Below are 19067 nucleotides of genomic sequence, written 5' to 3' on the forward strand. Positions count from 1 at the left end.
GGTATAAGGTTTAATCGCTCTGATATTCGAACCCACGACCATTGAGACTTAATATTCTTGAGTCTTATCGTCCGGACTTTCAGGTAGTCCAGGCATATATCAAGTGAATAGGCTGGAGGAACTTTCATCATAAAACACTTAACATGAGGTTTTCTTATCAAAAAAAGGCTTGTTGCGGAAAGATATTTTGGGCAAATATTTTTTATCAACGATTTTCGTCGAAATATATTAAAAATAGCAAATTGTTTTTCACATAAAGCATATTTTAAGATATGGTATCAACGTAAAATTTATTTGAATTTGAATTCCCAACACACTAAATTTCTCGAAAACAATGCGAAGGATAGGTTGAATTCCAAAAAACATCAATTGACATGGGATGAACAAACTTAAGTCCCTATGGAAAAGCACTCTGCTTCGATTAGGCTAAACAAGGCGGGTTCACTCCTCTCGCTCTGGGTTGCGCGAAAAACTAACTAACATACGCTTATATTGCAACGGGTGCAAAGTAAAAAAAACACACACGAGTTTTAGTCCGTCCTAGATTAAGAAAATTTAAAAAAAAGAAAAGGAAATAAATCGTCCTCAATATATAACATAATAAATGACCTACAAGAACTAGAAAATGAAATTGCAATTTTTAACGGTTTGTTATGACGTTTACAGGGAAGATGATTGTAAAAACACACATAAAAAAAATGAATAGTTATTCAATCTTATGCTTCCATGCCTCTGTAAATTCACTAAAATGATCTGCGTTGGTTGTGTAGCTGTCTCTTCAACTTATTAGGTCGTTCGGAAAGTTATTTCGCTTTTTTGTCCACAGCGGATTTGATTGCATTTTTTCTCAGCCAAGTTCACATTTAAGGCGCACTGCCTTCATATATTTGATAGTCTATGTACTCTACGTCATAATGCTTGGGTGGGAAAAATTTTGTTTGATTCTGCTCGAAAATTTTCGTTTGATGCCTTACCAAATATGGAAATTCGAAAGTAGCATTTTAGGCGCACTTTACCTCTATTAGTAGCGAAAAGGTAAAAGTGATGTTCAAACAAAAAAAAAAAATTATTGGAGGGAGGAGGTGAAACCACCTTTTGAAAGGCCATTAGAAGCTGATAATGACAAAATAAAGGCGTTAATTGAAGCAAACCGCCGAATGACGACGCGTGAAATCACTGAAACGAATGTGTGCTCGATCGTACGATAATTTTACATTACTGATCACACGCTTATCACAAAAATACAAAAAGTGAACTCTCTCTGTCTGTGCCGATAATTGCGCCAAAAAAATTGCAATTTTTATACCCATCATCGAAGGGTGAGGTGTATATTCATTTCCCAGAAACGTTCGCAAGAACCAAAAAGGATTGAAGTCGCCGAGGTCGCAGTAAAATTAGATTAGCATTGAATTCTAAACCGATTTAAGCTTGGTCGTCTGTCCATCTGCCTGTCTACGTAATGTTTGTGGTAAACATTCTCTTGATTGCACACACATAACATATTGCTTTTGTCACCACGCTTGCATTACCCATAAGGAAACCTCAGAGACGCTACCAAGCGTACATACACTTGATCTCCGTGAAATTGTGAAGTTGAAGGAGACGCTCACAGTACAATATAACCTGAGACTACCTCTGTTTTCAAAAATAAACAAAATTTGATTTTTCACTCATTACTTGTAAGCCACAACAGACAGAACGATGAGAATTGGCATTTATTATCTGTGCGGATGGTTCTGCGGCACCTGTGTAAAAGTGAAAAAGAATCAACCACACCCATCCAATGTTATGGAGAAGGGAAATTTATTTCTTTTTTCGGAGGAATAACGAGAGTAAATTCATCGATCATTTCATATAAAAAATGATCGTGAAATCATGATTTTTTGCTTAATTTCAGATAAAGTTACAGAGGTCGCTGAAATATCTTCACTGCACACGCACGCGTATGCGTTGCTAGTAATGAAAAACTGGGTCATAAAACTAAACAAACCCATGGATGTATTTTGAAGCGGTCACGTTGAGATGACTACATTAAATTAGGTATTCCAAGATTTCGGATGAGTTATGATCACGTTCGATATATTTATTACTTCTCGAAGAAGGTATGATTTTCGCTTTCTTACTCTACTTGTGAGTAACTAGTGCGAAATGTTGTCTATCGCGAGCGTATTTATTACAATCTGTCGTAGCGATATATAGAGAAAAGTCTTGCATTTCCTTCTACTCCATCTTAATTAACATAGTTTCGTATATTTTTCTTCTTCTTCTTCTTCTTCTTTATCGAAATATACTACGAACGTGTAAAAATGTTCCAAGTTATAATTATTTCTTTTTGTTTTTTTCAGTATCAGTGTTCCCTTTAAAAATTGTTGTTTTTGTACTTTTTATTTCTTTTATAATCGCTCCTAAGTCAAGGCTGGGCTTTTAATTTAAGTAAAGCGGAACAATTTTCATTTAATAGCTTTCAAGTTGACCAAGTTTTAAAAGAAGAATTGATACAAACAAAAATCCATTCATGTCCTTAATAGCGGTTAAATCAAAGTGTCTGCGATACGGTTGTATATCCTTTTCCGGTCGTTCTGTTTCATCCTTTTATTGTTGTTTTTCCTCCTCCTTCTGTTTAATAACAAAAAAAAAAAAAAAAAAAAAAAAAAAAAACAAAAGAACACAAATGCCTGTTAGTTAGAGAGTCTCGACTTTAGAAGGAGCAAAAGCAATAAAAGCGCAATTTCAGTTTAAAGGAAATTAGGTCAAATACTTTTTTCTTTCTTTTTTTTTTTTTTTTTTTATTACTATTCTTTGTTTTTGACGTCAGTTTGTACAAATATGGAAAGAAAACTTGGAGCAAAAGAGCTTAGCGTAGATTGTGAACGGAGTTTATCTTCCTTCTTGGTTTTAAGACTTAAGCTATAAAATACAATTTCGATAACATGTTATTGCTACAATAGTAACTCAAGCTACACTACACACTCAACGCACTGGTTGCCTTTTGTACATACATAGTGCATAAAGGAGAAAAAAAAACCATTTTCTGTAATTGCTGTTTATGCTGCTGCTGCTGCTGCTGCTCCTGCAGTTATTGCCTTGTTCTTCGTTTGAGAATTTGTGGTCGTTGCTGTTACTGTTGCTGTTGTTGTCGTATTGCTTTATTAATGCATTCATTAAAAATTGCCTTTATTTTGAAAGTCTTTTCGAAGGTCTCTGCACTTTCAGTGTACAAAGGAAACAATTTTTGAATTAAAATTAAATTTAATATTTAAAGGAGGCCGACAAAGGCACACACTAAGCAAAAATGAGCACGACGACCCTCTGCATACATTTTACTAGTGATGATAGCATTGGCCGATTATTTCTAGGACTGTTGCAGCTTTCCTGCAGCAAGCATGAAAAGGTTCCCATCGTTTAACCGACATGTTCGTAATTGACAAATGCTTCATGGAGCTGTAGGAAAGCTTGCACGGAAACATCTGTTTAAACACAATAAAAACTTTTGCTGAGCCTTAAAATTTGACAAAAAAATTGTATTCTACTTGGGTCGAATTTTGTATTATTCCTTCATAGAGTCTAACGTGAAAAAAAAGAAAAGTCTTTGATAAATTTTATTAATCCTATCATAAATCTATTTCAATATTTATGGTCGAATATAAAGCATAATAACGATATGATATTTCTTTTGTCTTCTTTACTATGAATATGATATGATGATTGACTGAGAGGGAGCGTAAAATGTGAACTGACGGCAAAGATTTTATAATTCGTCAGCGGCTTTCACCTTCAGTTTCTTTTATTTTTTTTTTCTTTCTTAATATAATCAATCACACAGGGGCTGTCCCTTATTCGTGCAGCACAATGACGATCGAAGAGAAGTGAACAACAAAAAAGAGATAATGGAAGTGCTTTTAGTAACTTGGTGGGCTTAAGCCTAACGCGTTGATCATTTACTAAGACCAAAGTGAGCTCTATCACGCTTGAGTTTTGAACCTGCGAACACTGTCTTGCTAATCGCGATTCTTCCCTACTCCGTTATTCCTGCTATTCATACTTTTGTTCTTAACTATTGTACTAAAAATTAGACTTGTTTGCCTTATAAAAGGTTACTTTTCATGATAAATTCTATGGCAGACAGAGTTTAAAAAGGTGGCCCTCTACAAATCATTTCGATATATCAAGCTACTATTATGAAACAATTTTCATGAAAAGATTTTAAAAAATTATACTTTTTTCTATATTATAGAGTTTTATTTTTCATGGAAATCCTAGAAATAGATGTACATGTTCCATATTTAATGCAGTTGGTTTCTATGTCAACCTACTAGAACGGACCCATTCTCACTATGAGATATTAAAAACTGAAATGATTCCCTTTCTTTTCGCGGGAACAGTGCTATAAAAGAATCACCGCATGTGAGCGAAAGTTTTTTCTATCAGCTTGCACTGCCGAGATGCTCTCACTCAGTGAGTGTTGTCAAGAAAACTTAAAAATTTGTCAATTTTCTTCACATAAAGACTTACTCAAAACATAAAGTTATCGAGGAAATGGTCGTTCTTTGGCCAGACTACAACACTTAATTAGCTCAATACATATTTGGGCTGAATAAAAAACTGCTTGAATAGACATTAGGTAGTCAGACAGGCAGACGTAGGGACAAGCCTAAATTGGTTTGGAAAATGATTCTGAATCGATTGATGCAAAAATAGGCTTTCCCGATGTTGTGCGCAGGTCCGCCTAAATTAAATATATTCTGTGTCGGCTATAAAGATAGAATGATTGTAGTCACAATATTAAAAGGAAATCATAGGGGAAATGCTATATACGTTACCATATATCTTGCGTATAACGTTTGAAATGAAATTATTATAGGATCGTTTGTAAAGTTCTTAAGGCATATAAGTATGCGTATGTGGTATTTAATAATAGTACATAAGTTAATAGCCAACAGGTTGAGGACTTCTCTCTCTCTCATAGATGGCATATAACATAATGTAAGCAATGATTGCATCGATACAAACAATTCTTGATTCGAATTTTCTTCTGCAATATAGTCCCCCTTTTAAATAACGTGGGCAACATGCATGGCTTGTTTGAAAAATTTGTCGACTTAAAAATGAAGATAAGAACATTTGTTCACAAAAATAAAAGTTGGCGTATGAGTCGATAAGTGCCCACCAAACTATCATTTCATTTGACACTGGCAATTGTTTGCCAATCATTTTAATAAATCGTTAGGAGTGTTTGCATGAAAATGGAAAAAAGTGAGTATCGGCTGCCTTTAAGTAATCATTTTAGAAAGGCAATACGCCTACACGATTAGAGACGCATGACACGTTATATATGGAACGACTAGACCGTTACTTATCTCAGTGAAATTTCGAGTCGTGAAGTTGAAAAGTGGTCGTACCGATGTGGAGGGTGAATACTCAGCGGGGTCAAAAACAGCTTTAATCATTAGCACCTATCAATTTCATAAAATCATGCTGAGCGATTATCAAGTTAAAGTTGGGAAGAAGACAGAGGCTATGAACATTTTCAAAGATTGTGTTTGTCATAAGCTAAACCAATTTTTAGGCAAGAGAAAGCTGATCACACGTTAGAAAGCACCGCGTCGAAAGTCATTGACTACAAGGTGAAAATATCATGAACTGATCATTCGATTAACTGCGTCAGGCAACATATTCTGCGTCTATGACGATAGACGTTTGCATACGCAGTAGGTTCGACGAAAAAAGATTTGGTATAATTAATGAGATCATTATGGAAGTTAAAGTTTGTTTTGAGTGTGTTGGGAATTTTGCCCTAAACAACATGCATATGTGCTGCCGCTCTAAAAGGAGTAATGGTGATGGGCAAAAGCCAGTTTTTCAAAGAACAAAAATCATTTTTTTCTTCTTAGGTTTCAGCCAACCTTCTTTTACCTAATTTCTGAAAAAGAAATCATCCAATGATACTTGCATCGTTATTCAGAATAAATCTACATCGAATGTTTCAATTGAATAAATTGGGTACAAAAGGGACCGATCTACTTGGTTGATTTCGCGAACGCTCAGAGCAGCCTACGAGCAAAGTAAGTTTGAGTTACAATCACAGCATAAGTTAAAATGGATCGAGATTTAATTTTTAATATACAACGAGTCAACCCGACTTGGCATGAAATTTTTATGCCATAAAAGAAATGACATTTAAAAGCATATCTGTGCTTGATCGATCAATTTATATACAACCAGAACACATTCTTTACCACGCGTATAAATACAAAAATTCATAAGATAAGGCGTTATACGAGGAGCAGTCGATTCAATAGCGAATTGAGGTAAACAATAACTTTTATGGATTGGAATAATGAAAGGTGGGACTATCGTAAACCTACCCGCAAGAGTTGCCAAAAGCTCAAACTCTCCATTAGCAACTCGATGATGGTTGGTTCGAATCTGAGGTACTATAGAGTTTCCAATTAAAGCGATAGCCTTAGATACTAGTGTTTTAAGACTTTAATCTTTGAATTTATTTTTTTGAGTAAATTCGTGTGCGTTACACACGTCCGCCCGAACTAATATACCTTGCACTAGTAATGATCTCCCCATCTCTTTTGCCGATGTATGCAAAACATTTTTTCATCATTTTTCTTTACATAAATAAAAAAAAATTGTTGGCGATTTGAAGCTGACTAGGATTACGCTGTCTATTCTCGCTATAATTCTTTCTATGATCTATAAAAAAGAGAAAATGTGACAAGAAAAATTCTTTCGGCTTTTCAATACTAAATAAATCTACAAGTGATGAAATAATCCAAAATCAATGAAAGAGCGAAAAAAAAAAAAACGCACGACTACACGTAGATATGCGGTATCTTGCAATGATTGCAACTGTGCCAACTGAATTCACTAAGGTTTTTAAGTCTCTTCTTTTATTTATTTATTTATCTACTATTTTTTTTATAGCAAATCTCTTTCAACACATATATACGATTACATATGCCTATATATGTATGTGCATATGTATGCTTAAATAGATGATGTCTGCTGTTATATAGGTATTCAGAAAATCCAAATACAAACATTCAAGTTTATACACCAGCACTTGAGTTCCTTGTCGAGTGGCATTATATTAACCTAGTTTCCTACACACTCATTCACTCACTCTCCATCTTCTTCTTCTACACACATAATGTAGCCCTAACAACGTACACGCCGTAATTGCATGGTATCCCATCTGTTCTTATATATATATATATATGTGCGCATATATGCATATACGCGTATAATGCATTGGCTTCGGTATGCATGCATATACATATACGTGCAGCCATACTCGCATACATGTAAACATGCATACATATTATTCATGCATATCTAAATGCACGCATAGTTAAGGTTTTCATTCATATGCATAAGCCAGGCGCCCACATATACACACATCTATCTGCCCACATAATGGATTCTATTATATGATATAGAAGGTTCACAAAACTCTTAGCAAGAACAAATCGACGCACAAATAGACAGACAGACAAATAGACTGACAGACAGACAAGCATGCTTGCAAGCAAGCAGCGGGGTAGCAAAGCAGGAAAGCAGGCTTTAAATGCCAAAATGTCAACTGGTGTCAGAATTTTGCATCACTTTACGCATTATCAACAAAATGCAGTGGATTAGCATGATAATATCAAACATGTATATAATGCTGGCATGTATTCACCTATTCACCTCCACCTCATCGCTTATCCACGACATTACCTAGACATGCTAAACACAATGGCACGTTCGCAATAATGACATCATTTTTTAATTTATTTATGTTATAAAAAAAAAAAAAAAAATGGAAATTCATTAAATTTTTAAAAGTAAAGCGACAGGAGTCAAACCAAAAGCATTAATTAAATAATCCCGCGCTAAATAAGCCTCTGGCGGAAGATCTTCTCTAAAAGCACAAAACTTATTCCAAGTTAATTAATTTATTTCGCATAAAAAATTCCAATATTTCAATAAGTTCAATATTTCAATTTATTGACATCTTAAAATAACTTTCGACAAAAGATTGCAAAAAAAAAAAATTTCAAATTTTTTATTTTCACTTAACATACATTACAAGGATTATTATTATTGTAGTGCACGAAGCAGCTAAGGAGAGGAATTAATTTTATCTCATGTCAAATCAAGTCAATCAACTTAATGAAGCGTTATTTTAATCTTCTAACAGAGGCATTTTCCCAAACGACTCAAAATAGCTGAACTGTTTCAAGTCAAGCCATTACATTAATTAACCCACATCAATGATATGTATTTTGAAACGCCCACGAGTACGTACAAGAGATTTCAAAGCATCCATCAGGCTTTGTTTTGAAATTCCGCAATGACTTTGCCGAAATCGTGCAAATTGAGAGAAAAAGATGTAACGCTCCGTCAACATAAGTAATTTTTATTTTTCTAGCTTCGAAAAAAGCCTTGACCTGTCTGTAAATAGTTGGATTTATCAGGAAAATTAAATATCATAGCCTTTATTATCATACGTTCGCTTTTGCTCAACATTTACATTAATCTTTACTGTGTGTGTGTGTGTGTGTGTGTACTATGTGTGACGAGTGATTTAAGTGATTTCGTCAAATGATTTCACTTAAAATCTATAGCCTTTACATCGCATACAAGGCGTTGAACAATTTCAGTCCTTAAGCATCCAAGAACTGGGCAACTTTTTTTTGACCTAACCGCTCAATGATATACTTTCCAAATATCGCGTATTTACAAAGTCATTTCGCTTTCTTCTTTATCATATACTGCGTCTAGTTTCACTGTTTTTGTACTCTGTAAGGATGTATCAAGTTTGTTGTACAGATATCTACAACACCCATAAGGTCTTTAGTTCGACCCACCTTTTATTATATCCATCGGTCGACTCACTTTCTGAATCGATCTAAGCTTTTCTGTCCCTCTGGCCGTCTTATATTCTTATGTTCAAACTACAGATACCAAATTTTGAAAAAATTTAGATGAAATTTGTTACACTGACAAGTTTTGACCCAAAGATGAACGCTATTGAAAATCGCTCGGATCTTATAAAGCATTTTTTAGCAAAGTCATTGTTTGAATAACTGCTTTCAGCACAGCGAAGCAAGGTCTTCAATAGTGGATCGTGGCCCAATAAAGTGTCTTTCTTTGCTTTTTTTGTCCTTGAAATTCCGAATTTCCATTGACTTCATTTCAAATTTTTTGTACAAAAACATGATGTTCCGCTTGATACCCCGAAATGACTAAACCACCGTCAGTTCATACGCATAAAATGGCCGACGATAACAAAATCGGCATAAAATGTCCAAGGGATGGGCTTATTTTTAAGCAGCTATGTCAAGTCTAATGCGTAAGAAGAAGCATAAAAGTGAAATCTGAAAAGTCGTGTGAAGGAGTGCCAGAGATCAATCAAGGCACTCCCTGCATAGAAAACTTTTCACTTAAGTTATAACTAAAAGTACGCTTCAGAAGAGCAAGCAAATTAAGAAGCTAAGTATAAGCGGAAACACTGCTGAGAAATCAGTTTCATTAATACGTATATTGACTTAAATACATCTCTCTGTAGATAAGAGTTAAGCGGAAAATTGTTTACATAAATGCGATAAATAATACAATTTTTAATAAATATTTCCATTATATTTAAAGCAGTATAATCTGCCGTAGTCTATAAATTTTTAGAGCCAATCGATGCTTTAGTGAAACGACAAAACCTTTGCACGTTTCGAGAGCTACAAAAATAACATATCTCTTCTTCGCTTAAGTGCTAAAACAGACTGTTGTGAAAAATGAGGAGAAGACATCTTTAATCCTTTCATTTACTTTCGAAATCAATTAATTTTACATAAGTTAATTAACTCATTTAATTTGCGATAAACATTTCCGTGTAAACGTCACTGAGTCTGGTACAAATATTAAGCATATGTTTTTTTCTCTCTTACTCTTACTCTTTTTTTTTTCTTTTTTTTTTATTTGCCTTTGATTTCAATGAGTGGTTTATGTCGCTTTTAATTGCTTTTTTTTTCGCAAACTATTAAATATTTAATTACATTATTAATTAAAGAATTTTTAACAGTATCAGGGCCATAAAATATTAAAATAGTTTGTTTATGAGAAAAGTTTTATACGTTATTGGCAATAAAAAAAGTTTTGCTTTCTCTTCCTAATTTTAAGGTAATTCTCGTCGCCGTGCAACAGGTTTCTGCAGCGAAATGAAAATCGCTGATGGCATTCATTAGGATTCTGAGTATTTGCTTTAATCGAGAAATCGAACGGAGTAAATAATGAATTTACTATTGTTGTATTGTACCTTGGCTATGTATTGGTTTTTCTTGCCATCAAGGAAAAAACTGCACGTTAAGCTCCAAATTTATTATATTAGTTCTCTCTAAGAACTCTGACGCCGTCTGCCGGCATGAAAGTTACTTATGTACTTTGTAACTTGAAGTCCCCCAACTCAAAATTTTGGAAACAATCTAAACTTTAGTAATCAAGAAGTCATAATGCGAGAAAGGGAGTGCACGGTTATTGAAGCCAGACGACTTAAGCGGAAAATACTAATCTCTTAAGCAAGAAAAAGTCATGGAATAATAATACTTGAGGGGTTTGTTAAGCATACCCTTAAACACTAGAAAAAGCAAACAATTTTGGGTAAATATTAAAAAATGGCAACACCAACGCCTTTCTCCTGAGGCGTGTTTGGCTTTGAGGCATGCAGGCATTACTATCTTTCACTCGTATATTTAAATTCTAAGAAAATGTCGTTCGCTTTCCCTCACGACTTTTTATAGCAAAGTTGCTCTTGTCGTTGCAGCCCATCTCTGTGTCGATGAATTCATCGAATAGCAATTTCGAATTTAATTAAGTAAGCACACAAAAGTCTTACTGAAAATATAGTTATACCAACATCGTTAGAAAGAATTTTTTTTTTTTTTTGCTCATATTTGGAGAAAAATGATTTTTTCTATGATTTCTGTTCACTTTACGCGACTAATTAAAATGCAGGAGGAAGAAGTGCCAAGAAAAAAAACTTGAAATTTGTCCATGATTCCGCATAAATCAATCCCCGTATGACCCTTACATATTTGCAATTTTTGGTAACGCCGTGCAAGAGGAAGCCTGGATTTACAGCTATTAAAACGGTCTCGTAATTTGTTGGCTCAACTTCATTACACATATTAAACCATTGAGCATTAAATGGTCGCTGGCGATTACTACAGTAGATTTTTTGAAGCAAATCAAAAATGCTGCATGTCGTGGACATATTTTCAACATGAAAAATAACGTATTATATATACAGCATAAAAGAATCGAGTTATGAAGCATGCAGTTAGATCGCGGTTTCCATTAAAGGCCTTACGCTATTCAAGAATACTATAATGACTTATGTTTTCGCAAATGAATGCAAATGCGTTCGCTTCTTGCAATCTTAAATGCAAAAAATTGAAACGAACTGTATTTATGCCCTAAACCCCTTGCGGTATTAAATTTGCGCAGATATACACAAAATCCAAAAAGGACATGAGGAAGATCTCCCTTTTCTTGTACGTAAGATTGTCTGTTCACCTCAAATATTGAAACATGAAAATCGTAATAGCCATTGGCGTACAACGAACTCTAAACTCGTTTTATTCTATCAATAGCGAAGCTGATGCTATTACTATGTACAAAGAATTTATCAATTTTTATTTTCTACACCGACGAGTATATGGGGAGATGCGTGCAACACCCATAAAGACTTTGGGAAGGGCCAACTTTGCTTATGTCAATCGATTCAAAAAATTTTATCCGCCCGCCTGTCCGCCTGTTCGTCCACCTTGTTTTCTTTTGTTCAACCTATAGGCCAAGGTTTTTGAGTTATTTCGATGAACTTCGGTCTACTGATGTGTCTTGGCCCAAGAACAAAAAGTATTAGAAAATAACTCAGATCGCGCCACGTTTTCAACCACTTCTTATATACAGGCTTATTTTGAAAGGTCTTTATGTGAATAACTGCACTAAGCGAAGTGATTTAGGGCATTTAACGGCGGCCCGTCGTCCACTACAATCTTTCTACTTGCACTCTTTTTACAGTTCCTCTCAACTTATGACACGCTATCTTCACTCCTTGACATCATCTTCCAGAGAAGTAATCTTTTGCAAAACATGGTGGCCCCTTCGAAAATTTCGGACCTTTGGTGAATAGAAAATTGTACTACGCTAGGCCTAAGCTCACGAGAAAGGATTTTAAATGATTTGATTGCAACTTTCCCTCATTCACACAGATGAAATGAAATGTGAAAAAATTTACTTCAGTATGAGATACATCAACAAATTGCTTTAAGATCCGCAAGCCTGTCACCCTTGCGATTCTCACTTTAGTAAATTTATTCAACAACAAAAATAAATAGAATAAAAAAGTAACTTTTACTTCATCCATCTTTAAATAAAAAAACGACTTTTACTTCATCCATCTTTAAATAAAAATTAAAATTGTTTTGTATAACAAAGGGAGGTGAGGTGAACTGCAATCATGGCTTTCGCTTCAGCATAAAGGGAGGATAAAATTAATGAATTTTTTGTTTCAGCTCAATGACTTGTAATAAACAGTTAACAGCACTAAAGAAATCATTACAAATAAAGAAGTCGTGAAAAAATTTTAATAATAACGCAACGAATGTAACATAAGTCATTCTCTTCCATTCTTCACATTGCAATGAATAGTCATAGTGACAATGATGATAGTGATGATAGTGATGATGATGATGATGATGATGATGACGATGACGATGACGATAGTGATGATGATAACGATAATAATTATCATTGTGTTACAAAGACGAAATGCCTGTGATGCCTTGGAAGATTGCATTACTTACTCTTTTGTTGTATTTATTTCTGGAAAAACGTATCAAATAGAGTCAAAATGAAACTAAAAATAAAATGGAAATTAAATCAAACTAGTGAATGATAAACGGTGGATAGGGAAAGCGAGAAGAAGCAAAATAACAATAAACTGCAGAAATGTGTTAATGCATACGTTTGTTTGCCTTTCAATAGACACACTTAGGAATTCTTGCAAATGTAATACGAAAGTAGGTAAGTTCTACAACGAATTTCTTTTCACCTATCACCCTTAAGGAATTTTAAAGTCTGCAAGAGACGTTTTCCTAATATGCACTCAATATTAAATGGGAAATATCTTTAAGAATCCTACAATATCCGATCATAACTACCCCTCCAGTTAAAGATCATTAATCGAGCAGTAGAGGGAGGAGAGGCAGGGAAGGGAAAGGAACCAAAACAGGCCATAAAAAGGGTAAATAATATAAATAAGAAAAAGTTCCTGAAGCTTACAAGTTTTTTGCAAAATCGATATGCCCAAAAATATGTTACATTTTTCCTTTTCTGAATACTCCTAAGAGTTAGGCCAGATTCAGAGTAATTTACAAGCTTTTTTCTCTTTTACGTTAAAATCGAATTTCCTAGGAAGCATTCTAGGGTTAATTTATACATATATTTTTTTTTTTGTTAATTGTTATTAATTTATATATGTTTTTCATTTATTTTATTATTTCAAGCAAATTGTTTTTAATTTTGTGATTACATTCTTTGTGGAAGGAATTCGAAATATCGATAGATTACAAATAACGCAAATCAGTTAATTCCTGACGACATCTATTTTCATCCGTCTCTTCATCTCCTTCTCATTCGTTTTGATGATTAGACGAACCTTAGTGAGGAGCACTTTTATGCGTTACAGATGATGCAATGAACATAATATACTTTTCTTTTGTAGAAAATTTTAAAATTCTAGAAATATCATGTCATTTGAATATTTTTGCATTACGTAGAAACAAGATGTATTTATATTGAATTTATATGAAAATGCTGCTGGCAATGTATGTCAGTAAATTGCATAAAATTCCTTGTAAATGTTTATGTTCCATTTTTTCTGCATTTCGTCTCACCAGCCCTTCTGCATTCTTTCATTGTTTTTCTCTCCCTCTCCTCCAGCTTTCCAGTTTCGATAACAAAGAAGAATTCAAATTACTTTTTTGCCATTGTATGGGTATTGTAATGCGTTGTAATGAATCATTTCAGCTGATAATTTTCAAGACAATACATTAAAATATATGTTAAAGCCAAAATTACATGCATATTCTGAGATATCCGACTAAAGTTTGTTTGTAAATGTATATATATATATATATATTTTTCGCATTTTTTATGAAAAATGAATTCATTATGCGAGGGTTACAACAATGGCTGTCTGATGCAAATGAAAATTCCCATAAATAAAATCACATAAGCATTGTGGGTCGTTTTTTAATTAAAGGACTAATTACAATAGTTAAGCGTATTATATGTTATGGCTTTTTACAACGAATATCAGGGTGAATGGGAAAACTTTTTCTATTAAAAATCCCACAAAAATGTCTTTTATAAAAAGCATAAGCATAAGATGAGCAAGCAAAATATATATATACATATACATATACATATATATATATATATATATATATATATATACATAAAATTATGCTTCAAAAGCTTTGCAGATTACGAGTTTCCTCTTGCTTAGAAGTTAATGCAAGTTGAGGGAAGGAGTAGGCGTAGGTTGATTCCGAAAAAAAATTCTATTGCGTTAATGAGTTCGCAAGATACTCAATTGTAATTTTTGGATAATTGAATTGAATACTTCACTCAATAAGATCATGGGACGCTTTAATAATACATGCTCACATAATAATAATGCTGTGCAATACCCATTGTTGATCCTTCACGATGATAAAGCTTTTCAAAATCTAGGCTCAGCTTACATAAGAATAAATGACAAAATAAAAATCTTTACTTATTTTTAGAAAATTACAAATGGACCAAAGTAAAGAAACCTTTGTAAAGACGTGGCCAGAATTTTCGTATTTGAACTTAAGAAAAAGCAAATATGTATTCAAAAACCGCGGTGAAGCCAAACCAGTTATGTGCTAAGGTAGATATTATAATCTTTCGAAGCTTAAGCGTATATAATGGGCGTGTCAACAAAACTTGTCATTTTAAACTTTGCACTGATTGTGAATTGTTAACAGATAGCTTCCATTGCGATAAGCTTTCTCAAATGACAACTAGAATATTCTTAGAAACACTCTCCTTATTTCCATTCATTGATTGCGTTCTACAAACAAAAAAAAACGAACAAAATCATGATGAAAATTGTCCTGAGGGATGAGATGTATTTTCATTAGAAAATAGAGGAGCAATTACTTCAACCACAGCGAGTGACAGTTTGATGCGTTTTTTAGACCAGCGACGCAACTGGCCCTCACTTTTTCGAAACTAGTGCTGAGTCGAATTTTGCAAATACATGAAAATGCAAATAATGTTAACTAAATTATGTTAATGCTACGGATATTTATTTTCAATAGGATTGGCACAAAACTCGCAAAACAATGACTCAGCTATGAGATTACTTTAAAGTGACCCCTTATGTCGAAGGATTCTCCATTGAAAAGTTTTTCTAAGAACAACTTAAACTTTTTTGGTAAACAAATTAATGTAACTTTAAATTTGCTGTGAAAGTGATTTTGAAAAATGTCTGTTAAATTTTTATATCCTACACTACTTATGGTACAAGGTATGGTATGCAACATCCAGGATAAATTGAATTAGTCCTATCTTTTATTATACCGATCAATTCAGAATCATTTTCTGAGTTGATCTAAGCGCGTCTATCTGTCTGTCCGTCTTCATTTCTTCTGCTTAAATATTGTAATTTTTAAAATATTTTGATGAAATTTGGTAAAGAAATATGTCTTGATCCAAGAATGAATGCTATTCGGATCGGAGTACCTTTTCAATCATCACTTATCATGCAACACCTTACTTTGAGTAGTCGTTATATGAATAACAGTAAGGTAGGGTAGAGTTGTCTCACTATAGTATTTTTGGTTGTTGATAAATTATTACACACACATCACTATCACAAAATTCTTATTTAATTTTTCAATTCGATGAAAAACTTTTACTCGACATTTGAAAGTTTTCCGATTCTTATGCAACAAACCTGTGATGTGCTAAACCTAGATAGCCCCCAAAAAAACGGAAGAGAGTTGGTAAGGCCTTTAAAAAAGTTTTTTTTTAAATTTTTATAAAAATTTTCAAAATTTATTTTTATAAATTTGCTAAATAAGGTTTTTTTTTGAAGAATTGTTATCTTTTATAAATTTTTAAAATAATTTTAAAAATTTTTAAGAATATAAAAAATTTTAAGACTTTGTTAATTTTTTAAACAATTTAAAAAGAATTTCTTGTTACAATTCTTTCTAATTTTTAAAAATTTAATAAAATTTTGATTTCGAGGCCTTCTTCCTAAATATTTCTCTTTATACAAAGAACGATTACATAAAGTACTTTTACTTACGTCTAACCTTTAAACAAACAGTTTTTTTTTTTTTGTTCTTTAAATGAATAAACCTCTCAAAAAGATTTTTCATTAACACAATCAATCCCAGAGAACTTGTTCACATTGTTTGAATCTTTTTTAAAGCAAAATGGCAGAAAAACACAATGATAGCAAACAATAAAAATATCTCACCACAAAGGCTATTACAAATCTACTTTCATAAGACTTGTGTCTAGTGCTGTCCTAGTATTTGCCTCTACTACTACTTCTGCTACTACTACTACTACTACTGTTACTACTACTATGACTACTGCTAGTAGTAGTAGTACTACAACTACAACTATTATCTCAAAAACACAATATTGCCTTGCCCTTGATGTAGGCTGACAGTGAGTGCCATCTAGGCTACTATTTCCGGTTATTGTGATGGTAATGATAAAGATGAAAAAAAAAAAAAGCTTAAAAACAAAAAAAAAAAAAAAAAAAAAACAAACCAGAAGCAGAATAAAGAAAAGTGAATAACTGAGAAATAAAACAAATGAAAAATTAAAGAAAAAAAAAAATCAATCAATGTCAAAAGTCTTCGACATATGATTGAAAATGTATGTAAATGACTTTTGCATGCTTAAAAATTATAAAACACATTTACCGGGTTCTGGTGTAGTTGAAGGTGATGTTGTCGTTTCTGTTTCCGTTTCGGCGGAAGTTTTATCCAAAAATCCCACAACAATCGCTAACAAACATAAAAACATCCAAATGGGTTTATGAGGTAAATGTTGCAAATGTTGAGATATACGTAGCAGTAACATTATTTATAAATTATTTTTATAATAATTTCTTTGAATTATTTCTTTTTTTTTTTTGGTTTTTTCGTTTCCTTTATTACTTTTTTAATTATATTATTTGTTGAGTTGTTCACGTACGTTTTCAGATTTTTATAACATTTTTGCTTAATTAAAAAAAATAAAATACAAGGACTTATTTAGAACTTTTTTTTTTGTTTTCTCTAACATATCTTTCCACATTTTTGTTGATACCCTACACTACATGTGATCAACTTACTGCGGACGTACGTAACAACCAGAAGGGCTTAAGATAAACCCCACTTTTATTATATCGATCAATTCAAAATCATTTTCTAAATCGATGTAAGCCTGTCTCTGCGTCTACGCGTATGTCCATCTGTCTGATGTCTGTCCATATATTTTTGTGTTCAAACTGCCGATGGCAATTTTTGAGATATTTTAATAAAAGTTGGTACACTGGCGTACATTGGCCCAAAGACAAACGCTATTGCAAATAATTCCAATTGGGTGACTTTTTCTTCTACTTCTGTTTATGGTAAATGTTGGTCGGTGTGAAAGCTTAGGAAAGGTCTGGGCAATTCAGTTCCTAAGGAAATCGAAACTTTAGGCGGCAAAAAGGCGAATTTCCAATATTTCATGGCGAAAATTGGCTCCTAATAGTAAATTGATAAAGAAATCCATCTTTGCGAATTTGGACCAAGTAGGTCTATCTTTTGGCCAAAAATTCCTTAGTGCGAATTTTTTTATGACAAAAATTCGTTTATGATATTAATTAAATAAAAAAATTAAGTGGACCTTATTGAAACCACATCGGTCTATTTCTTGGCCCTCTCTGTATAAGAAACCTCATAAGTGGTAAGCATTTCGGAAAAAGCGTTAATTTATAATATTTTATAATGAAAGTTAATTCATAGGCGCCTCTCAGCAAAACAATTAACGGCAGGAAATTTGGATCACATAGGTGTATTTTTTTGGACCCCAATATATGTAGGCGTTATCACGAAATGCAAATTATTATATGGAGCGAAAATCTAACGTTCAAATATACGGTAGATTTCATGAAAATTATGGCTTTGCATAAAAATAATGTGTACCCTCTGTGTGTGTACCTTACCAAAACAAGCGAATAGCTGTTCTAGGCAAATCGGTGTAGGGTATGTTATACCCGTTGTTGGCCGACTATAATGTTCTTACCTTTTTTTTTGCTTTAATATGAAAGACTGCGAATGCGTGTTTGTGTGTGCTGTTGGTTACATGGCAAACTTTGAAAAAAGTGAAAAATAACTAAAAGTAAAACTGAAAATTTTAACAATAACAAGAAAAACATAGGAGAGAACGAGAAGGAATAATCCGAAACCAACCGAAACATTCGCCACATAATAAAAGGAAAAGTATGCACAAAGACCTTATGGCACACTGGCAACTAATGCTATTGCCGTGCACAAAATACCACGACCCCCTTTTTTTTCTGTTCTTCGCTATCAACGAATTCTGGCAGTCAACGGAAGTGGCCAAGGAATTGCTAAGAGGTTAGCAGCGAACAACGACAAAAACAACAAACATCAACAGGGATAATAACTAAGCCAACAACCTTGCCGTTCGTCACCACAGCTTGGTATACAATAGAAATGGAAAAATTAAATTTAAATTTAATATTAAAATTTTAGAAATCTAAAATATTCCAATGAAAGACAAATAAGAACACTATAGTGCACTGCGGCCCACCAATAGGTATCGTACACCATCCTATCTAGTTATTCATATAACGATTTATTAACATAAGCACGTTAATCTGCAGCATTTCCATCAATGTTGGTCCAAAATACGTCGGTACACCAAATTTTATTAAATTATCTCAACAAATTCGATTCATTAGTTGAAAA

At 33.2% G+C, this 19067-nt stretch overlaps 2 protein-coding genes across 3 annotated transcripts in view; both read right to left on the reverse strand.

Moving 5' to 3' along the window:
* LOC119636991 (locomotion-related protein Hikaru genki) overlaps positions 1-17263 on the reverse strand; it is a 35314-nt gene extending 18051 nt beyond the window's left edge. For both annotated transcript variants that reach the window (XM_038032757.1, XM_038032756.1), the window contains exon 1: positions 17028-17263. In XM_038032757.1, coding sequence (XP_037888685.1) covers positions 17028-17187 — 160 coding nt within the window. In that variant the 5' untranslated portion in view covers positions 17188-17263. The remainder of the gene's footprint in view (positions 1-17027) is intronic.
* LOC119637016 (kelch-like protein 2) overlaps positions 1-19067 on the reverse strand; it is a 269929-nt gene that overhangs the window by 193394 nt on the left and 57468 nt on the right. The window lies entirely within an intron of this gene.

Source organism: Glossina fuscipes, unplaced genomic scaffold (assembly GCF_014805625.2).
Source record: "Glossina fuscipes isolate IAEA_lab_2018 unplaced genomic scaffold, Yale_Gfus_2 42, whole genome shotgun sequence".
Taxonomy (NCBI): Eukaryota; Metazoa; Arthropoda; class Insecta; order Diptera; family Glossinidae; genus Glossina; species Glossina fuscipes.